The following is a 24,091-nucleotide window of genomic DNA, read 5'->3' as shown; positions in this document are numbered from 1 at the left end:
GGGGTACATATTCTTTGTATTTGTTTTACATCCTTTTGTTAAGAAACACCACTGCCTCTACCACTTGCCTCCACGACCATAAGCATCATTATCATCTTTATCATTGTCGTCACCACTGCCCATCACCAGCAGCATCATCATCATCATCATCATCATCATCATCATCATCATCATCATCATCATCATCATCACATCATCGTCATCATCATCATCATCATCATCATCATCATCATCATCATCACATCATCGTCATCATCATCATCATCATCATCATCATCATATCATCATCATCATCGTTGTCATCATCATCAACTATTACCATTGTTTTTATTCAAATTTTATTAAGAAAATATACTTTTATTTATAAAATATTATTACTTTGTTCTTGTTCTAGTTGTTTTTGTATAAAAGATGCATGTATATGTATTTTTCTACGGACAATAAACAATGTATGTATTCAATCCAATTCAATTGACTCTTCCCCTCCTACCAGGCAACAAAGGAGCAGCTGCCGTGTCATTCTACATCAGTGGGACATCCTTCTGTTTTATCAACGCCCATCTCACCTCAGGGGAAGAGAGACTGGACAGGTAACCATTGGAACAATGCATATTGAGTAGAATTATGAATAGTCACAGGTCTTACTTTTCTCACTTGACCGGACAATGCTGTTTGGTGTCGAGGAAAAAGAAAAATTAAAATTAAACAATAAATCAATAGATGAATAAAGATATAATTCTCTTTATTCATTCACAAGGGGAAATTTGTCTTTAGGGTCTATTCCAAGGGAAGACTGGAATAACCTAGGCATTAGCTGCTGTGCAGCGCTGCAAATTGAGCTAGGGCGAGGTGACTTGCTCAAGGCCACACAGTGCAGCAAGTAGTTGAAACTAGGTACCCTTCAGGTGTGAGCAAAATTCATACTGCTGTGCCACATTGTTCCAATTGTGTGTCAGTGTGGAATTGATGCCCATCAGATCCATTCGACTAAATCACAATTCCTGGTGTAACGTTGTGTGTCAGTGTGGAATTGATGCCCATCAGATCCATTCTACTAAATCACAATTCCTGGTGTAACGTTGTGTGTCAGTGTGGAATTGATGCCCATCAGATCCATTCTACTAAATCACAATTCCTGGTGTAACGTTGTGTGTCAGTGTGGAATTGATGCCCATCAGATCCATTCTACTAAATCACAATTCCTGGGTAACGTTGTGTGTCAGTGTGGAATTGATGCCCATCAGATCCATTCTACTAAATCACAATTCCTGGTGTAACGTTGTGTGTCAGTGTGGAATCGATGCCCATCAGATCCATTCTACTAAATCACAATTCCTGGCGTAACGTTGTGTGTCAGTGTGGAATCGATGCCCATCAGATCCATTCTACTAAATCACAATTCCTGGTGTAACGTTGTGTGTCAGTGTGGAATTGATGCCCATCAGATCCATTCTACTAAATCACAATTCCTGGTGTAACCTTAAACGTTATTGTCTATTAGAGATAAATAACAATGTGAAATTGAATGTAAGCTTCAATTTAATAAATGAAAACAGATGATAGGGCCCATCAATGTTTTTCTTTATTCATCTTAACAATGCCACTACCACACTATCTCATTCGTCTGTAATGTTTCATTCATCCCGTTATATTGATAAAGAGGAAACCCGAAACAGCCATATTATCTGTTTTCGTATATTAAATTGAAGCTTACATTCAATTTTGCATTGTTATTTATTTCTTTGAGCTTCGAGCAGCAACATTTACATTGTCTCTTAGAGGGACTTGAAAACTAGTCAAGTAACTTGTGGTCTGAAAACAATAACAAAGTTCAAAGTTATGACAACTTCATTCATTTTTTTCATTGGGGCAGAGTGGCTTGGCAGCACAGTCTTTGCTTCGTACCCGAAAGATACCAAGTTCGATTACCCACTGCACTGTGTGCCCTTGAGTACGTCACCTCACCCTAGCTCAATTTGCAGCGCTGCATTGCGGCTGACACCTGGGTTATTCCAGTCTTCCCTTGGAATGGTCACCAGAGACAAATTTCCCCTATGGGGTAGATAAAGTGAATTTTATTTATATTTATTTTATTTATTATTGATGAAATATAAAGTGAATGGGTAGCTGGGTCTGTTAGATCTGCTGGAAAGTACTTGTGAAAGTGAAAGGCTAGCATCCTATCCAAAGGATAGCAAACAATGGCTATAGTCTGTTTCAAGCTACAGAAACCAGATAAACTCTTGCTCTATGGGTCACATGGCTCTGAAAGACTTTTTTCTGGTTTGTTATTGTCTATAGTTGCTTATATTGTTGTTTCTCCCCCCAGACGTAATCAGAATTTCCGTGACATCCTGAAGAGTCTTTCCATGGGTCCCAAGAACCTGGAGAACTATGACGTCACTCACAAATTCCATCACGTCTTTTTCTTTGGGGATTTGAACTATAGAATCTCAGAACCTGTGGAGGTACGCATGGCCATCGTGGCTTCAAGTTTTTAGATTTAAAATTCAAAACGTTGTTTGAAGTCTCTCTCTCTCTCTCTCTCTCTCTCTCTCTCTCTCTCTCTCTCTCTCTCTCTCTCTCTCTCTCTCTCTCTCTCTCTCTCTCTCTCTCTCTCCCTCCCTCTCAACCATGCACACACACACACACATACACTCACACACTGTTTATGACTACTCTAAAGGAGTATCTGATATCAGCCGATGATGGACAACGGTAGATGTTTAGTATTGAAGTGATATGGAAGGTGCCGGAATGACTTAAAGGTAATGTGAAATTAAATCTGATTCCAAATCGACAGTTTATTCTCTGACAGTATTATTTGTAACAAAATGTTACAGGTGAGACAAAAATAAATATTTCATGCATTCTTGGTGCAAAGCAGTCTCTGTGATATGTTGTTATTTTGAGCTATTTATACCACACGTAGGCATCCCTAATAAGGAGATTACTGGAAATGCATTCTGAGCTTTATAACCAAAAAAAAAAAAGAATATTTCCAGTTACACAATTAGAGAATTACATGCATTCAGTGTTTTGTTAAACACAGAAATTAACTGTTGATGGTACTTGATAAAGTAAAGTACTCACCAGTTCTGCGTGCAAAAATACAAAACTATGTGTAACATTTACTGTTAAGTCTACCTCGTATCCCGACTCCGAATTGGGTTTCAGATGAAGAATCACGTCATGACTGTCAGTTGACTGTTCTACTGTCGATAAGGCAGGATACGTATTGTTTAGTCTAATTAATTCATGCAAATTGGTGTGTGTTTTCCTTATTCTAATTGGATTTTCATATATTATTGGATTTTATATATACTATTTTCAATCAGAGTATATTAACATTGACGCTGTGAAAGTGGTTCTCTCTTGCACTCTAAATACAAAAGAAAAGACAAAATAACAATAACAATCATCTTTATTTATTTTGACATATTTGTTACTGTAAAATGAGCACAATTTAACAGATTTTATTTATATGATTATTTTTAACAGACCAAAAGTCCGTACAATGTGGAAATGTGAAATACTTAATATCTAGAAGGGATTGTAAACCATAATTTTCCAAGGCCTCATTTGGTCTCCACCGTACGTAACCTTGTATATTCCAATAGATTGTTCTCAGGAGAGCAGAGAAACGAGAATACCCACAGTTACTGGAGCACGACCAACTCAGACGGTGCCAGTTTGAGAAGAGGGCTTTCTTCGGATTCAGTGAGTTCATTTTAGAAAACTCATTTATTTAAAACCATTGCTTTCTTCTTTGTATTTTAACACTCATGAAATATTAGCAGTGTTATGTTATGTTATATTATGTTATGTTATGTTATGTTATGTTATCTTATGTTATGTTATGTTATATTATGTTAAAAACTTTGTTGTTTTCTTTGAATTTCAACACTCGCGAAATGGAGTGAATTGCCTCTTGCCTAATTATTTATCATATATTTTAATTTGTGTTGTGTTTTGAATGTTCCAACTATTGGATATTCTCCATGGTGCAATTGTAGCACATCTGATCAGTAATCAGAAGATCCGAGGTTTGATCCCCAGTCGAGTTGAGACAGACTAATTTTGGAATTTTTTTTTTCTTGTATTTTTCTCATCTTCGTTTGGCACTGTTTCATAGACACCTTTACAGTTTTTCATCTTACACCCGTGTCTGTTCCTGAATTTCTCACAGGGATTTGAATAAATCGTTGCAAGATTAATAGTGATGAAATTCATGCCCGCTCCAAAATGATCATTTTTATGTTTTTAGAAAAATATATTTTGATGAAAAAAACCCCCAAAAAATGGAACAATCTGTTTCAATTGAAATTCTGATTTTTGCAACGGGTATGAGCTGAAAAGTTTGATAAAATGATAATTTATATTTGACTTATGAATCAATCACTTAAGACATATATCTCTCTTATTTTGTTGAGAAAAGTTAGTGGAGCAGGCACTTATGTTGGTAACAACAAGATATGAAGTGAATAGAAAAGTGCCAGAAGACAATAGAGAATAAAAAATTTTTCGCGGCGGTGGTGGGGTTTGAACCTGCGACCTTATTGGTACGACAACTCCGCCTGGCAGGTGAGAGCGTGGCTCTACCGTGTGAGCTATCCACGAACACAAAAAATATTCGTTTCAAACTCAAAGTCATTACTAGATCCCTCTCTCACCCACTTCTTGAGACCGCCGATTCGTTCGTACACCACCATCGCGAATAATTTTGACCAGCAGTTAAGCTTAATAGCCAATATTCTCAACACAAACATATAACATAGAAACGATTGAGACATTGAGTATGCTCCGGTGTATGGGGTGAATTTATAATTCAGAAAAGTGAGTGGAGCAGGCACTTATGTTGGTAACAACAAGATATGAAGTGAATAGAAAAGTGCCAGAAGACAATAGAGAATAAAAAATTTTTCGCGGCGGTGGTGGGGTTTGAACCTGCGACCTTATTGGTACGACAACTCCGCCTGGCAGGTGAGAGCGTGGCTCTACCGTGTGAGCTATCCACGAACACAAAAAATATTCGTTTCAAACTCAAAGTCATTACTAGATCCCTCTCTCACCCACTTCTTGAGACCGCCGATTCTCTCACCTGCCAGGCGGAGTTGTCGTACCAATAAGGTCGCAGGTTCAAACCCCACCACCGCCGCGAAAAATTTTTTATTCTCTATTGTCTTCTGGCACTTTTCTATTCACTTCATATCTTGTTGTTACCAACATAAGTGCCTGCTCCACTCACTTTTCTGAATTTAAATTCACCCCATACACCGGAGCATACTCAATGTCTCAATCGTTTCTATGTTATATGTTTGTGTTGAGAATATTGGCTATTAAGCTTAACTGCTGGTCAAAATTATTCGCGATGGTGGTGTACGAACGAATCGGCGGTCTCAAGAAGTGGGTGAGAGAGGGATCTAGTAATGACTTTGAGTTTGAAACGAATATTTTTGTGTTCGTGGATAGCTCACACGGTAGAGCCACGCTCTCACCTGCCAGGCGGAGTTGTCGTACCAATAAGGTCGCAGGTTCAAACCCCACCACCGCCGCGAAAAATTTTTTATTCTCTATTGTCTTCTGGCACTTTTCTATTCACTTCATATCTTGTTGTTACCAACATAAGTGCCTGCTCCACTCACTTTTCTGAATTATAAATTCACCCCATACACCGGAGCATACTCAATGTCTCAATCGTTTCTATGTTATATGTTTGTGTTGAGAATATTGGCTATTAAGCTTAACTGCTGGTCAAAATTATTCGCGATGGTGGTGTACGAACGAATCGGCGGTCTCAAGAAGTGGGTGAGAGAGGGATCTAGTAATGACTTTGAGTTTGAAACGAATATTTTTGTGTTCGTGGATAGCTCACACGGTAGAGCCACGCTCTCACCTGCCAGGCGGAGTTGTCGTACCAATAAGGTCGCAGGTTCAAACCCCACCACCGCCGCGAAAAAAATTTTTTATTCTCTATTGTCTTCTGGCACTTTTCTATTCACTTCATATCTTCTTATTTTGTTGTTGTTGTTTAAAAGTTAGTGGGCAGTTGGTAAAATATTTGAATTGTCATCTAAGTGGTTCAAAAGTTGTGTTTTCCTGACAAAGCCAATAACTCATTCAATACTAGAAATTTTTCTATTTTTCAAAATTGGAAGAAATGTATTAAAAATGAGCATGTACAGAGATAGTTTTATTCAACTGTCAATAACATGAAAAAACTAAAAACATTAGCTTTGATATACGCCTATAATTTGTCTCAGAAAAATGTGATAAATAGGCATTGGGTAAAAATAACCCGGGTAAACTACGGATATTGTCGGTGTTAGGGTTGAGTGAGTTAACCAAATATGATAGAAAATGAAGCCTCAACTCTCTCATGTTCACATTTGTTTGATTTTCTTTCACTCGATAGAGTCAAAGAGATTGATGATTAGTTTTGTACTCTAGATTGTTGTTGTTGATGTTTTCTCCAAGGTGAGCCAGAGATCACATTCATGCCCACCTATCGTCTAGAGAGGCAGACACCAGGATACAAGTATGACTGGAAGAAGACCAAGGCATCAGGGGTACGTCTGCTCTACATTCCATTCAAGGGGGGGGGGGGGGGGGGGGCTGTCAAGATTATTCAAAGAGAATACTGAACTGCCAGAGGCTGTGGACTGTAAAAGTTAAAATGACCACAACAGCTTTAAAAAATAACAGAATACCAAACACAGAACATTTTGGATTCAAAGCCCTTGTCCTGCCAATAGCAAAAAAAAACAACAACGAACAATTAAGATGTTAATACGTTTGGTTAAATCCAGGCAGATGGTAGAAACGTTCTTTTATTAAAAGTTATTTATTATTATTATTATTATCATCATCATCATCAACACCAGCAACAGCATCAACACAAACAATGCCTTCATCACTACAATCATGTTTAACCCGATTCCCCCCCACTCCCCCCTCCCACCCCTTTCATCTTCCAGGAACGCATCAACGCCCCATCATGGTGTGACCGTATCTTGTGGAATTCCTTCCCAGGGACTTTCATAGAAAACACAGCCTATGGTAAGGGCCAGTATCGAGCCTTTTACAACCTAAATCTGCCTTTATTAGGCCCAAGTGGCTGGAGTTTATCTCCGTTTCTATAGCTTGAAACGGACAATAACAATTGCTCGCTACCCTTTTGATGCTGGTCTATTGCAAAATACTTTCTGCCAGATCTGACAGACGCAGCTACCCAATCACTGCTGGGGTCAGAATAAAATCTAGACTTTACCTGGAATTGGGTGCTCTACGTACTGAGCTATCAGGACCATATTTCTTATTATATTACTTCCTAAACAAACCTACCCATTTCCCTCTCTCTTTGCATTTCTTTGGTGTCTTTATTTATACTGAATATGGACCAAACTACAGGGATGAGGCAGATAAAAAGAATTGAGTTAAAAGATGAGCATAAGTACAAAAATTAAGATTTTAACATTAGTAGAAATTTCACTCGCCCTATCCATTAAATGTCTTAGAATTAAAATCAAATCAAATTGAAATTCCATTTTGAACTAAAGGCTTGAACTATGAGATGTCCTGTCTTTTATGTTGCTGTTGGCCTGGGACCCCTTGTAAAGCGCTTTGAACACGTTTAGTGGATATTGCGTGATAAAAAAGCTCAAGTTTTTAAATATGTAAATTCTTTACATTTTCTCCTGATCCCTTTACGTCCGTTGTGTTATATCTCAACTAGCGTAAGATTTTATTTGATTCTTTCTACGATCTGCAGGAAGTGTGGAGAATCTTCTCAACAGCGACCACAGGCCAGTGTTTGGGTCGTTCACAGTAGGAGTTGCTTCCCCTTTCATCCAGAATCGGGCATCGCTTCAAGATGTGTCTGTGATCAAATTTGTCTTCAAACGCATTGAAGCCCAGGTGAGAACACTCAATATTCAAATTTTCAAGGTTTGAATGTATTCTTGGAGACTTTCGTCATGCCTAGATCTGTCTGGCGACTGTAGTAGCTTCAAGCTGTGTCTGTGGTCAAATTTGTCTTCAAATGCATAAAAGCTCCAGGTGAGGAACCAGCACTCTGAAGTTTCCATGGTTTGAATGAGGGCGGCACGGCTCAGCGGTACGGTCTTGTTTCATATCCGAAAGTTACCGAGTTCAACTACCCGCTGCGCTGTGTGGCCTTGAGCAACTCACCTCGCCCTAGCTCACTTTGCAGCGCTGCACTGCAGCTGACGCCTAGGTTATTCCAGTCTTCCCTTGAAAAAGACCCTAAAGACAAATTCCCCTTTGGAATGAATAAAAGGAATTTTATTTATTTATTTATTTATTTATTTATTTATTTATTTATTTATTTATTTATTTATTCATTTATTTATTCATTATTATTTTTTTTAATTTATGTATTTATGTATGTTTTCTGTGTGATTTTTTGTATTGCTTGATTCCTCTGACCACTGTAACATAACTGACACACTGTGCCAATCTGGTAACATGTTAGCATGTACTAGAGGACTAAAATTGAGTTCAAGTCAGACTAGAAGGCCCCTTCACTCACTCATTTAAGCCGGCCACTCCACTTACTTACTGGGTGGGGTTCCTGACCTCCCATGGCAGGCTAGAGGCACATACTGTGTCTCATACTCCCTTATATCTGTTTTCCAACATGCTTTCTGTCTTTGTCTTGGAATGAGATTACTAGGTTTTGTTCTGGTCCTGGCTGGGACTTCCCTGAAACTCCCGGGTTTGAGAGTTTTTGTCAAGATGAGAGTCTTGTAAATCGATCGATATTTGAAGGATGAGTTTTCTGGCCAAAGTTTTAAATATGTGTTTTGTTCCAGAGTACAGTAGTATGGTATCTATAGGAAAACTCGTCCATCCAGAGTTCTTTTTTTTTTTTCAGTTTTAACTGTAGTGCGGCTATGTGGTCTTGTAGTATGACACTCGCTTTCGGATCAGAAGGTCTTAGGTTTGAGCATGGCTCGGCGCATAGTTGAGTCCTTGGAAAAGGCTCTTTACTCACATTCTCTCACCATATTCAGGTGTAAAATGAGTACTTGGCTGTTAACAGCTTGTCTCTGTCCGAACAGGCGTCATGGTACGTGTTGCTGTTGGTCAGGGAACCCTTGTAAAGTGCTTTCATGTAAATGTTGCTGCTCGAAGCTCAAAGAAATAAATAACAATGTAAAATTGAATGTAAGCTTCAATTTAATGTAAGAACACAGATATCTCTTTTCGTACATTAAATTGAAGCTTACATTCAGTTTTACATTGTTATTTAAAGCGCTTTCAACATGTTTGGTGGATATTGCTCTATATAAAATCTCAGCTCAAGTAGTTCCAGATGCCCAACTATATTGTATGTACGTACAATGCAATGAGATCTTGTATCATTTTCTTTTGACTTGTGTCCCATCCAGATCCGGACAAGCACCAAACAGTTTTACATTCTAGAGTTTTCTTCATCATGCATGCCAGGTAAATACACACAAACACAGAGTTGTATCAGTGTTTGGGTTTCTTGTTGAAGAATATCTGGCAGATTGGATTTCAGATTATCAAGGATATTCATAATGATGATGTTTATTGTAATGATGATGATGACGGTGGTAATAATAATAGCAATAAAATAATAATTATAATAATAATAATAATACTAATAATAGCAATAAAACAATAATAATAATAATAATAATAAATAATAATAATAATAATAATAATAATAATAATAATAATAATAATAATAATAATAATAATAATAATAGCAATAAAATAATAATAATAATAGTAATAATAATAATAATAATACACATTTATATAGCGCTCATTCTCGTGTAAAACACAAGCTCTGGGCACTTTACAATATAAATATCAATTTTAAGTGAAAAAAAAATAATAACAACAATAATAATTCATAGCCAAATCAAGGATTCATAGAGTCAAGAAAAACAAATACAGTAAAAATGTGTCTTGAGATTCTTTTTAAAAGTAGGTAAAGACTTGCACTCCCTCAGACCACGTGGTAGTTCATTCCAAATCTTGGGGCCGAAACAAGCAAACGATCTATCACCAAATTTTGTTCTTGATCTTTTTTCCGAAATTTTCGTTTGGTCATTACATGATCTTAAAGTGTAATTTTCAAATTTACACATGACCACGTGATCTGTGAGATATGCCGGTGCTATACCAGTCAAACACTTATAAACAAGACACGCTGCTTTGTAATATGTGCGCTTTTCAATGGGCAACCAATAGAGAGATGCCAACAAAGGGGTTGCATGATCAAATTTTTTTTTGCCAAAAACTAATCTTGCTGCACTGTTTTGCAGCAGTTGTAATTGTTTAATAGAAGCCTGAGGCAAGTTGACAAACAGCGAGTTACAATAATCTAGTTTCGAAAAAATGAGGGAAACAACCAATGTTTTACATGTTCCAATTGCAATATACTGACGGATCGAACTGATTTTCTTCAATTGAAAGTATAAAGATTTACAGAGAGCAGAAATGTGAGCTGACATTCTCATTTCTGAATCAAAATAGACCCCCAAATTTTTCACAGTCTTTGAAACTTTGATCTTTTCACCCCCAATCAACACCTCAAGACCATCATTCACCTTCAACTGCCCTCTATTTCCCACAATCATCACTTCTGTTTTTGACTCATTCATTTTCAACTTGTTTGCATCCATCCACTCTTTCACATCCGTCACACATCCTTCCACACGTTTCACAATATTTTCGAGATTTTTAGTTTTATCAGTAGCATAAAGTTGCGTATCATCTGCATAGAGATGATAGCGCAGCCCATGACCAGTGATGACATTAGATAATGGAGAAGTATACAAAACAAAAAGAATTGGACCCAAAACGAGCCTTGAGGAACACCAAAAGACAATGTATGTTGACGAGAAAGTTTATCTAAAATCATAACCTGTTGCTTTCTGCCATCTAAATAAGATTCAAACCACTGCAAGACAGTCCCAGACAAGCCAAAAGTTATATTAAGTCGTTTAATGAGAATACCGTGATCAATAGTATCAAACGCGCCGAAAGGTCTAACAATGTCAGAAGAGAAACAGAACCTTTATCTAAAACATCAAGCAAATCACTCGCAACACAGCACAGAGCAGTTTCTGTGCTGTGGTAAGAACGATAAGCTGACTGAAATTTTTCCCATAGATTGTTTTCATGGAGATGTTGTGAAAGACGTCTGAGGACAACTTTTTCAAGGATTTTAGAAAGAAATGGCAGATTTGAGACGGGACGGTAGTTACTAAGGTCATTTACATCAAGATTTTGCTTTTTTATGAGAGGCTTTACAATTGCATGTTTATAGATATCTGGGACTTGTCCTGAGATAAGTGACTGATTTATAATATAAGTTATGCAAGGTATCAATTCAGGAAGACATAATTTCAAAATATTAGTTGGTAAAGGATCTAAATCACATGACTTCGAGGAAGATGAAAAAATTATTTTAGAAATCTCTTCTTCAGTTGTTTCTTTAAAACAAGAGAATCCCTGTGAACCCGAAAAAGGGTGGAAATTTATTTCTTCATTTTGCACGAGGTCCAAATTGTTCCGAATTTTCGATATTTTTCCCGAAAAGAAATCTGAAAATGCATCCGGCTGCTTTTCTACCGGGATATTAGTGGGTAGACACATGCCGTTTTCTTCCCCTAAAAGTTCCTTTGAAACAGAGAAAAATTCCTTAGTGTCCCTCACTGATGACAGTTTCGTGTTATAATAGTTTCTTTTTGCTTTTTTGCAGGTGGTTTTATACTTATACTAATAATAATAATAATAATACTAATAATAGCAATAAAATAATAATAATAATAATAATAATAATAATAATAATAATAATAATAATAATAATAATAATAATAATAATAATAATAATAATAATAATAATGTGGAACACCTATATAGCGTTGAAACTTTGAGACATCAAACCCTTAGCGCTTAAATTAATATGATAATGATAATTATGATTATAAGGATGATGATAATGATGATGGTGGTGGTGATAGTGGTGATGATTATCATAATGAAAATTGGAAATGATGACAATGATGATGATGATGATGATGATGATGATGATTATTGTAATGTTAATGGGGATGATGATGAAGATATTAAAAATAATGTTTTAAAAAATAATGAAAATAGTAAAACGTCCCACGTCTACTGGTTCAAATCCATCGGCACCATGACGTCACACCACCACAATCATCCATTTCCCCACTCTATTCCTTTGACCAGACATCATATGCTGTGAGTCTAACAGACGATTTGGAGACAGCCAGAAGGCAGGTTTTACAATGAACCCTATTTGGACGGCCGATCAGCTGCCCCAGGTAAATGCCTCTCGTTTTTTGTTTTTTTTTTCAAAGCATGTTGTATATAGATTATTTTCCTTTTATCTTTTTTCACACAGACACAATATCTATCTATAAATCTATCTATCCATCCATCCATCTATCTGTCTATATATATATATTCTTAGCCCCCTCCCCCTTTTTTTCCACCAGGAGTGATTGGGTAACTGGATCTATATTAGATATGGCAAAAAGTTCATGGGCTCTGAGTGATAATAATACTATTTTGAGATGTAGGTCAAATTTGTTGATTTAAAAAAAAAATGTTCTCTCCATTTCCAGCTCCGTCCATTGTTTGGAGATGCTGACTACCTAGAGGACCAACACATTCTGATTGCTGTCAAGGGGTCTGGAGAAGACCACGAATCCTATGGTAATCACTAGAGAGAGAGAGAGAGAGAGAGAGAGAGAGAGAGAGAGAAGAGAGAGAGAGAGAGAGAGAGGAGAGAGAGAGAGAGAGAGAGGAGAGAGAGGGAGAGAGAGAGAGAGGGAGAGAGAGAGAGAGGAGGAAGAGAGAGAAAGGGGGGGGGGGGGGGTGGGGGGAAGGAGGGAGGGATGGAGAGAGAGGGAGAATGATGGAGACAGAGAGAGTCACACAAGTCCCTTAGCCATCCAGCTGTATTTATAAGAACTGTTTTGAATAAGAATTTAAATTATTTGGTGCTAAACTGTTTTAGATGACAAATCAATCAGTTTCTTGACATGGCCAATGAATGTACGTAATGGAAATAAACAAAAACATTTCCATATGGTAACGGAAAGTCACAATCTAAAATGTAGAAAGCTCATGATGATTAAAAACAAATAATCATACGTAAATCTCTGATTCAATGTTTGTTTTGTTTTTGTTTTATTTTTGTTTGTTTGTTTGTTGAAAATTCTTATTTCATAAAGCTTTATATTTTTGCACTGATTTATAATTGAAAGCTGGTTTTCCAAAACTCGTTAAGTCGATTTTTCTACGTTTTAAGATTTCCATCCATGAGATAAATTGAAACGCAAATTATATTTTGAGCATCAAATGACACAAGAATTTCCATAGATTTGTGTGAATTTGAGGTTCAAATATGATAAAATAATAGACCGAATGAGAAATTTTATGGGAAATAATCCTCAATATCTCAAAATGGGGAAAAACAGAGTTTGTGAGTTTTGTAAAACCACTCTTCATATTTATCTTGTCTGTCATTTCAGGTGAATGTGTGCTGTCTCTGAAGGAAATGTTTACAGGAGAGCCGTGTTACTTTGAGGCCACCATGACACATTTTGGAGAGGAGACGGGGAAACTCAAGTAATATTTACTGGATTTTTATTGTTTTAAAGATCATTACACAAATGATAATTGGGGGGGGGGTCCCAATAGCTCAGTTGGTAGAGCACTTGTTTCAGACGCAAAGGGACTGAGTTTGATCCCGAATGCAGTTGAGATTTATTTTTTTTCTGATCCCTCCGTCTACCCAGCAGTGAATGGGTAGCTGTGTCTGTTAGATCTAGCAGAAAGTACTTTTGCGATAGACTTGCATCCTATCCAAAGGATAGCAAGCAATTGCTATTGTCCGTTTCATGCGATAGAAACCAGGCTAAACTCCAGGTCCATGGGCCGAATGGCTATAAATAGCTGTGAAATGGAAATATGGTTTTATGCGAACTGCTGGGGGAATAATTGAAACATTGTGAAGCGCATTGAGCATGGTTCATCTGTGGAAATGTGCTATATAAATGTACTCATTTATTTATCTATTTGTTTGTTTTGCTTATATATTATATTATATACATAAAATATTTCAAGAATAATTATGATCAACTTCTACAATATTGTTTCGAGCATTCGCTCTCATCGGGAAGTGAATGCTCGAAACAATGTTGTAGAAGTTGATAATAATTTTATTTGAAATGTTTTTTAACTAGCTCCTTTTATCAAAAAGTTGAGCACTATTATTTCATGGTTTTTGTTTTCACTCACACATTTTGATCCGAAACGAATGTTTCCATGTCCTTCATTTCATCAGTCGGCATTTGTCCGTAGAATGGTTTTTCATTCGAGAGTTTAGTGTTGTTTATTTTATATTATACGTCCTTACTTCCGCTGTGTCAATTATGGGATGGTGATTAGTGTTGTTATGTAGTGACATGTTGTATTGTGTGTGTGTGTGTGGTGTATTGTGGAATTATGAATTAGTTAATCCCGACATGCATCAAGCTTTTCCCATAGGTTTGAATGTGTAAATGGTAAGACCTACCTCACCTCCTTCTCATATTCTAATCCATTTCTTTCATTCCATGTTTTGTCCATTCCCCAGAGGAGAGTGGTACATTTCTACTGGTGCCAACTTCTTGGCCTCTAGAGCCAGCAAGAAGACTTACGGTAAGAACAAAAACAATCTTTCTTATCCTTTATATATGGAGGGTCAATTTCCCTGTCTTCTATCCCCCATATCCAATTTCTCTTTCCATGTTGCTCTCTGGCTTTATATTCCTTGTAAAGCACTTTTTGAGCACATTTAATGAGTATTGCGTTTTATAAATGCTCAATTTTTGTTGTTGTTTTCTTTTACATTCTGGATTGAGATTACTCGGTTCATTTTTCCTGGTCCTGGCAGGGATTCATAGCTGGGAGGGTGACAATCAAACTAAGAAACATTTTTTTGAAAGATGATAATTCCCCCCCCCCCCCCCCCCTTTAAACCATCTGTCTGTTATGTACTGATATAGTTCTTTGTCTGAATGATATAAATATTTGAGTGTGTCCATAGTGGGACTATTTGCTTGTGCCTGGATAGGACTTATAAAGTAAAAAAAATAAAATAAAGTCCTTCAGAGCCATTCGGCCCATGGAGCCGGAGTTTATCCCGGTTTCTTTAGCGTGAGATGGAAAATAGCAGTTGCTTGCTATCCTTTGGATAGGATGCTAATCTATCGCAAAGTACTTTCCACCAGATCTAACAGACACAGCTACCCATTCACTGCTGGGTGGGCAGGGAGTCATAAATAAAATCTCGACTACACCCAGGATTGATCTTGGTCCCTTTGTGTGTGTAGCGAGTGCTCTACCCACTGACCTATCAGGATCCTACCTAATAGTGTTGCAAGCGTTGTAAAATCCCTAAAATAAAACAGATAAAAAAACCAATGAATCAAAAACTCCCATCATGCCATACTCATACTCATTCGATTATTTATTTATAGTAAAAAGTCTAATGCAAAAATTCTATTATAAATGTATTATCAATGCATAGGGGACAGCGTGGCTCAGTGCTACGGTCTTTGCTTCGTACCCGGAAGGTACCGAGTTCGATCACCTGCCACTGCGCTGTGTGGCCTTGAGCAAGTCATCTCGCGCTAGCTCAATTTGCGGTGCTGCACTGCGGCTCATTCCAGTCTTCCCTTGGAATAGACCCTAGAGACAAATTTCCTCTATGGGATGAATAAAGTGAATTTGATTTATTTTTATTTTTAATATATCCGCTTGTTGTTCCACTGTACTTTTTAAGACTTTTAATATCCTTTGCCAATTTATATTTAATTTCTTTCCATTTGATATTTCTTTTATATAATATTACCGAATTGTTTGTGAAAGAGAATTACAATTTCCATACAAGGATGAATAAAGTATAGTTTATCTTATTTCATCTTAATATATGTTTTCTCTCCCCCCCCCTTCCATCCCCCCTCCCCCTTCCACCCTCCCCCTTCCATCCCCCCCCCCCTCCCCCCTACAGAAATCATTGCCTTGGACACGGAGTACCACGACCCAGAGGAATTTCTGTCTCTGTCCCCGCCCGTGGACCTGCCACACCATTCCAACTTCTTCCCCTCGGCATCAGTGGGATCATCCTCCTCCACCACTGCCACTGCCACAGCCCCCAACATCCCCCAACCTCATTCCTCCTCCTCATCAACATCCCCGTCTTCCTCAATATCAACTTCTGCCATTCCTGGGAACTATCAAAACTCTCCGGTGACAGCAGGTGTGAGTGGAGGCATCGTGGAGGAAGACCCCCCATCCCAGGGGTCTATTCCATCTCATTACGTGAACCACACCGTCGTACGGAGAGTCCCCTCCGACCCAGTACCAGCTATTCCGGAATCTTCTTTGGAATCCTGCGAAGATCATCCACCTCCCATTCCGAGCAAACGTATAAAAGCCCCACTAATGGGACAGCTCAGCCTCCAACAACCACCACAAAACACACCCACGGGTGTCAGTGTTATCAACCCAATGGCCGCCATGAAAGGCTCCCCTGGCAACTCAATCATAAAGACAGCAATACAACAAACGCAACTGGGAGTTTTTGCAAACATTCATAGCAATAATAGCAGTAATCAGACCACGCCTTCACCTCTATCATCCTCGTCAGCATCAACTGCACCATCCTCCTCCTCCTCCACCTCATCATCATCATCATCCTCCTCATCTTCATCATCATCCAGTTCCGTCATTCCATCGGCGCCATTGGTAGATACGAGTGGTAGAGACATTTCAACAGCCGGTGCTGACTCTGTGACCAATGGGAGTGGTCTGACTCCACACGCCGTGCACGGGACCAAGTTTACGGGGCCTAAGATAGATGTGTCTGCAGCAAGCCATCATCATCATCCTCACCATCAAATTCCACACAAGACGTTGGCAGAAGGTCAAAATTCTCCCTCCCCCACTTCTTCCAGGTGATTATTAGTTTGGTTTTGTTTTCTAGGCGGGGTTCCTGACCTCCCATAGTGGTCACTGGATGGGGTTCCTGACCTCCCATAGTGGGCACTGGATGAGGTTCCTGACCTCCCATAGTGGGCACTGGATGGAGTTCCTGACCTCTCATAGTGGGCACTGGATGGGGTTCCTGACCTCCCATAGTGGGCACTGGGTGGGGTTCCTGACCTCCCATAGTGGGCACTGGATGGGGTTCCTGACCTCTCATAGTGGGCACTGGGTGGGGTTCCTGACCTCCCATAGTGGGCACTGGGTGGGGTTCCTGACCTCCCATAGTAGGCACTGGGTGGGGTTCCTGACCTCCTATAGTGGGCACTGGATGGGGTTCCTGACCTCCCATAGTGGGCAGGGATGTACTTACTGTGTATTCTATCCCTCTATATCTGTTTTCCAACTTGCTTTCTGTCTTTGTCTTGGAATGAGATTACTTGGTTTTGTCCTGGCCCTGGCTGAGAGGGAAACAGTCAAATGGATAGTTAGTTTTAGGAGATTGTATTTTTTGTATTGTAAATCATCGCTCTGTTTGCATTGTATTGTTTTTGTTATTACACAGTACACATGATTTGTAAACATTTGAGTGTGTTCCTTTTAGTAAGGACCTGTGCTTGTATCTGGATGAGACTTTTACGTGTTCTCAAACTAAGTACAATGATAGTGTGCTCTTGGAATCTACATCTGTTTCTTATTTGAACCAATTCCCCTTTGACTTACTTTTTCTTGTGTGCTTTAATTGTAATTCTAGAACAGTTTTTTATTTCCTTAATGACTTAATGTGTTGCAAGCACCGTGAAACCCTTAAAAACAAACAAACAAACATAGTTTGTTTTTGGTGTGTTAGTGGGTGAGTAGGTGTTTGTGTGTGTGTGTTTATACATGTGTGTGCTCATGAAAACTGTTCTTCAAAAAAGTTCATATGGGCTATGTGGTCTTGTGGTATGACTCTTGCCTTCCGATTGGAAAGTCCTGGTTTCAAGTCCCACTCTCATTGGCACAGAGTTGAGTCCTTGGAAAAGGCTCTTTACTTGCATTCTCTTTGAGTGCCTGGTCATTAACAGTATCGTATCTGTCTGAAAAAAAATTGTATATTGCCTAACAGGCATCACGTCTCGTCCTTTGTTGTTGACTTAGGACCCCTTATAAAGCGTTGGTGGTTAATATTCCACCCCTCTCATTGGAAAATCCTATATTTCTTAGTAAATATGTAATTGTTGAATAAAGCTTTGAACGCTTTGAATAAAAATGTTATTCAATGATTGCAGAATATTTTCACACATTTTATTGGTGTGAAATTAGGTGTAAAAGACAGCTGATTGGTAATTATAAATAACCTTTTGGTGCGCATGAATACAAATCCAGTGTTTTTAGTTTTGGGTCAAATTGTTATTCAAGCAGATGGATAAAAGCACAAATTATGGCATCATGTCCAGTCTTACATGTTAAGTGTTGCTGTTGGCCTGGGACCACTTGTAAAGCGATTTGAGCATGTTTAGTGGATATTGCGCTAAATAAAAGCTCATTTTTTAAAGATCAATTTTTAAGCGATATTTGATTTTATAACATTTTTATAAAGATTATTCCTAACCAGTACTAAAACTCCACCCGAGTGATGGTCGAGTGATGGTCGTGGTGGGAAAATTTCACAGCGGGTGACGAATAGGGCTGAAAATTGAATACGTTTGTCTAGCAAAACAATATCTAGACATAAGCAAGTCTCGTATTCTTGTCCGTAAATTAAAATGTTAACATCTAAACCACTCCGACTGGTTGGGGTTCCTGACCTCCCATAGTGGGCAGGGAGGCACTTACTGTGTCTTATATCCCCTTATATCACTGGGTGGGGTTCCTGACCTCCCATAGTGGGCAGGGAGGCACTTACTGTGTCTTATATCCCCCTATGTCTGGGTGGATGGGGTTCCTGACCTCCCATAGCGGGCAGGAAGGTACTTACTGTGTCTTCTATCTCCATATATCTGTTTTCCAACTTGCTTTCTGTCTTTGTCTTAGAATGAGATTACTTGGTTTTGTCCTGGCCTTGACAAAAGATTATTATTGATAACAGACAGGGTTGTCACTGTGGAAATGTGTATTAGTGATAGTGTTAAGGGTAACAGACAGGGTTGTCACTGTGGAAATGTGTATTAGTGATAGTGTTATGGATAACAGACAGGGTTGTCACTGTGGAAATGTGTATTGGTGATAGTGTTATGGGTAACAGACAGGGTTGTCACTGTGGAAATGTGTATTAGTGATAGTGTTATGGATAACAGACAGGGTTGTCACTGTGGAAATGTGTATTAGTGATAATGTTATGGATAACAGACAGGGTTGTCACTGTGGAAATGTGTATTAGTGATAGTGTTATGGATAACAGACAGGGTTGTCACTGTGGAAATGTGTATTAGTGATAGTGTTATGGATAACAGACAGGGTTGTCACTGTGGAAATGTGTATTAGTAATAATGTTATGGATAACGGACAGGGTTGTCACTGTGGAAATGTGTATTAGTGATAATGTTATGGATAACGGACAGGGTTGTCACTGTGGAAAGGTGTATTAGTGATAGTGTTATGGATAACAGACAGGGTTGTCACTGTGGAAATGTGTATTAGTGATAGTGTTATTGATAACAGACAGGGTTGTCACTGTGGAAATGTGTATTAGTGATAGTGTTATTGATAACAGACAGGGTTGTCACTGTGGAAATGTGTATTAGTGATAGTGTTATGAATAACAGACAGGGTTGTCACTGTGGAAATGTGTATTAGTGATAGTGTTATGAATAACAGACAGGGTTGTCACTGTGGAAATGTGTATTAGTGATAGTGTTATGGATAACAGACAGGGTTGTCACTGTGGAAATGTGTATTAGTGATAGTGTTATGGATAACAGACAGGGTTGTCACTGTGGAAATGTGTATTAGTGATAGTGTTATGGGTAACAGACAGGGTTGTCACTGTGGAAATGTGTATTAGTGATAGTGTTATGAATAACAGACAGGGTTGTCACTGTGGAAATGTGTATTAGTGATAGTGTTATGGATAACAGACAGGGTTGTCACTGTGGAAATGTGTATTAGTGATAGTGTTATGGATAACAGACAGGGTTGTCACTGTGGAAATGTGTATTAGTGATAGTGTTATGGGTAACAGACAGGGTTGTCACTGTGGAAATGTGTATTAGTGATAATGTTATTGATAACAGACAGGGTTGTCACTGTGGAAATGTGTATTAGTGATAGTGTTATGAATAACAGACAGGGTTGTCACTGTGGAAATGTGTATTAGTGATAGTGTTATGAATAACAGACAGGGTTGTCACTGTGGAAATGTGTATTAGTGATAGTGTTATGAATAACAGACAGGGTTGTCACTGTGGAAATGTGTATTAGTAATAATGTTATTCTCACCCACAGGTCTGGCATCAAGCCATCGTCCTTGTCTGGTGCTAGTAAGTCTGGAACTGATTCTCCTTCCCCTTCCCCTAGAGCAACCACCACCTCTGCCTGGACTGACCCAAAGGTCACGCCAACTGCCCCTCCTTATCCAGCTGAGGTAAGGGATGTGATGGATCTAATGTGATGATGATGGTGATGATGGTGATGATGATGGTGGTGATGATGATGATGAAGATGATGATGATGGTGATGATGATGATGGTGATGATGATGATGATGATGATGATGATGATGGTGATGATGATGATGATGATGATGATGATAATGATGATAATGATGGTGATGATGATGATAATGATGATGGTGGTGATGATAATGAGTCCTTTTTGTTTTTGTTATCATTCTTCTTCTTCTTCTTCTTCCTTCTTCCTTCTTCCTCCTTTCTTCTTCTTCTTCTTCTTCTTCTTCTTCTTCTTCTTCTTCTTCTTCTTATTATTATTATTATTATTATTATTATGATAGATATCAGCCATTGTTGTTATTATCATTATTGTCATCACCCTTATCCTTATTCCCCCACCAGAACATCTACCCATCTATCGCCATCAGACCGTACGAGGAGTTGAAGAAACCGTCAACGGTACCCGAATGGCTGAAAGGCCTGGGTCTGTCCGAGTACATCGGAACTTTCCTGCAGCACGGCTGGGATTCCATGACGGCCATGCCTGGCCTCAACGCGGCCAGCGTCATGAAGATGGGGATACGGGATGCCGAGCACCGACTACGGATACTCAACAGCGTTAGGGATATGAAAGGATGTTCCAACTGATTGGACTACGTGCGTGTTACTGAATGGATGGACGGATGGTTGGTTGGTTGAAATTTCAAAGTATTTATTATGAATATTTTATTCTTGTATAGAAACAGCCTGATAATCAGGTTGAATTTAACTCGATTCCTGTACTGGTTTTTGCTCCTGTTGCATGTTTGAAGGAAATGTGTGACAGCTGATGCTTATGAAATAAGATCAAAATAGAATAAAAATGTTCTTTTATCCATCCCCTAGGCGAAATTTGACTTGAGGGTCTTTTCCAAGGGAAGACTGGAATAATCCACACATCAGTTGCAAAATGAAGTAGGGCGAGGCGACTTGATCAAGGCCACACAACATGGCAGGGGGGGAGTCAATCTGTGTATCTTTCGGGTACAAAGCAAAGACCATGCTACTGAGCCACGATGCCTCCTCCTATAGTTGGCTTTGATTTAAGAGTGTGAAGCTTATAAGGCAACCCCCCCCCCCCCCCCTCAAATGGTTTCCTGACTGGAGTTACAGTTAAGGAGGTGGAATGAGGTGGAATTTCATTTCTTATGTTTTATGCTTTTATTGACTGGGTGGAGGGTGAGGGGAGGGGGTTATAAATCAAGGTCTGTGAATATATTTTCGTACACAATATCTTATTTCTGATCACCAATAATAGCGATAGACGCAGCTGTGTTATTTTTCACTCTTGACCCATAGACTCGCTAATTTTGATCTCATCTTCAAATTCTTGACTGACTTCATATCATTTTTTGGGAAATTGTCCTGGCCCAACTCGTGTTTTGGGAAGGTAGAGGTGGATAGAATATGATCAATTGTAAACTGTTTTTGTTTGTGGCTGAACAAGGATTTTGAGCCCGGTATTTTGAGGTGTTTTTTTGTTTTGAAGCTATCATATTAATTTTTGTAATTTCACGACTTTCAACAAACAGTCCACAGCTTCTGACAGCTTTGGATTCGTTTTATAGAATTTCATCAGAAAAATAAACGAAAAACGGAAAAAAAAACCCCTCTCATCACACAGAGATAGTGACCTTTTGCACTGACTCACCTCTTAAGCTGTGGTCACACTCAACAAACTGATTGGTTTTCCGACAATATCACCCCAGTCTTTAAATCTTTTCATCACCATTTTGCACTATGTGTAAAGTAAGCATTCTATTGATATAAAATATAGGTGCTCTATGTTCTGTGAAAAAATTTTCTGACAAATTTGTCGTCTGCCACTTCCAAGAAGTCTGACCCAAGCAGATTCTATCAAGAGATTGTTGTTTACTTCTACCAGTGACCTAGATGATGTGTTTATTATTATAGTTTTTATAAACAGGGCATTTCGTGTTATTGTTTACCATTGTCCTTCAGTAAGAGTTTGCTGTCAAGATGGTCTATTTTTGTCAGGGTTCTGGCAGCCAATTGAATAAGGCTCCCCATGTTCAAGGCAACCAATGACTGTATTAAATATTTACTTTGTTACTGGCAAATGATATTGTATGAAATGGAAATATAGTTTCATATAGCTTGCTTGGGGAATTAATGAAATACTTGAGGCACATCGGGCATCCACCAGACATCTCCATTTTTTGGGGTGGCTGTATTCCAGGACAGGCCGCTTCCTTTAATTCTTTCTCCATGGTCCTTCGCCAGTTTCTTTGGGTCTTCCCTCGCTTTCTCTTCCCATCTGCTGTCCAGTACAGGGCTGTCTTGGGAAGTGACCCTTTTTGCACTCTGCCCACATGACCCAGCCAATGCCATCTTCTTTTTATTTTTAAAAATGAAACATGGAAGTGCTTTAACTCCCTCAAGTTCATATGCATTGAAACTGGAACAAATTTGTTCAATTTTCAATCATGAACTTGAGAAAGTTAAGCTTGGTTAATCTGTAGAGATTAGCTATATAAATGTTTTAAAATTAATTATTCATTTATTTATATCCATCACTATAGAGATATCATTTATTTATTGTTGATGTATTTGTCCTGTGCTGTTACTAGGATTTCTCATGAAGTAGATTAGTTTTGGAATGTCTTTAAAGTAACAACAATGTTGATTATAGATTGCAATGAAAAATTTCTCCTTAGACATTACTTTGGACAAATTTGAATATGTTAAAATCAGTTTAGACACGTTTGAATGTGTTAAAATCAATTTAGACAAATTTGAATGTGTTAAAATCAGTTAGTACACGTTTTTATCTGGTTCATCCAGATATAATACCACACAGCGGTAACGGGTGACATATATACATACATATATATCTGGTACGGTTCACTATTTCATAGCTGTAAATGTCTTCCATACAGGAAGATCACCATTCAATGTTTGTTGAAAATCAATTCACTGCTTCTTCCTCATTGCATCAATCAAAACAGCATTTTATTATTTGTACACACTTATTTTTTGTGAGGTGGATAAAAATGTTTAAATGACAAATGACGGAGCAGGACTGCGATGGTAGAAACAAATCTTACTAGGCGTGTATGAAACAGTACCAGACAAAGCAGAAAGAAAAAGACAAGAAAAGACCGTCCCAAAAATCAGCCAGACTTACTTGTAAAATGGGGGGGGGGGGGATAGAATTCACATCTTGATTTGAGCCACTGTAATTTCCTGGGACCAAAGAGAGAGTAGAGATATAGATAAATTATATAATATATAATATATATATTATATATATATATATATAATATATATATATATATATATATATATATATGTATAATATGTATAAAATGTCATCTAATGCCATTCCACCTGATCAGTAAAAGTCTGTCATTGTGCTAAGATTTCTGATAGCAA

General features: G+C 38.3%; 1 protein-coding gene across 3 annotated transcripts in view; it reads left to right on the top strand.

The window, feature by feature from the left end:
• Positions 1–22,302, top strand: part of LOC144980834 (phosphatidylinositol 3,4,5-trisphosphate 5-phosphatase 1-like) — a 149,816-nt gene extending 127,514 nt beyond the window's left edge. For all 3 annotated transcript variants that reach the window (XM_078928682.1, XM_078928681.1, XM_078928680.1), the window contains 14 exons: positions 494–590; positions 2,330–2,468; positions 3,621–3,720; positions 6,478–6,569; positions 6,978–7,059; positions 7,772–7,917; positions 9,414–9,471; positions 12,259–12,353; positions 12,657–12,747; positions 13,569–13,665; positions 14,675–14,739; positions 16,094–17,039; positions 20,494–20,632; positions 21,059–22,302. In XM_078928682.1, the coding sequence (XP_078784808.1) occupies positions 494–590; positions 2,330–2,468; positions 3,621–3,720; positions 6,478–6,569; positions 6,978–7,059; positions 7,772–7,917; positions 9,414–9,471; positions 12,259–12,353; positions 12,657–12,747; positions 13,569–13,665; positions 14,675–14,739; positions 16,094–17,039; positions 20,494–20,632; positions 21,059–21,304 (2,393 nt within the window). In that variant the 3' untranslated portion in view covers positions 21,305–22,302. The remainder of the gene's footprint in view (positions 1–493; positions 591–2,329; positions 2,469–3,620; positions 3,721–6,477; positions 6,570–6,977; positions 7,060–7,771; positions 7,918–9,413; positions 9,472–12,258; positions 12,354–12,656; positions 12,748–13,568; positions 13,666–14,674; positions 14,740–16,093; positions 17,040–20,493; positions 20,633–21,058) is intronic.
• The last annotated feature ends 1,789 nt before the right edge of the window (positions 22,303–24,091 follow it).

This window comes from Berghia stephanieae, chromosome 10, assembly GCF_034508935.2.
Source record: "Berghia stephanieae isolate SIO BIC M18660-M18661 chromosome 10, UCSD_Bste_1.3, whole genome shotgun sequence".
NCBI classification, from domain to species: domain Eukaryota; kingdom Metazoa; phylum Mollusca; class Gastropoda; order Nudibranchia; family Aeolidiidae; genus Berghia; species Berghia stephanieae.
This window is presented reverse-complemented; position numbering and strand designations above follow the sequence as displayed.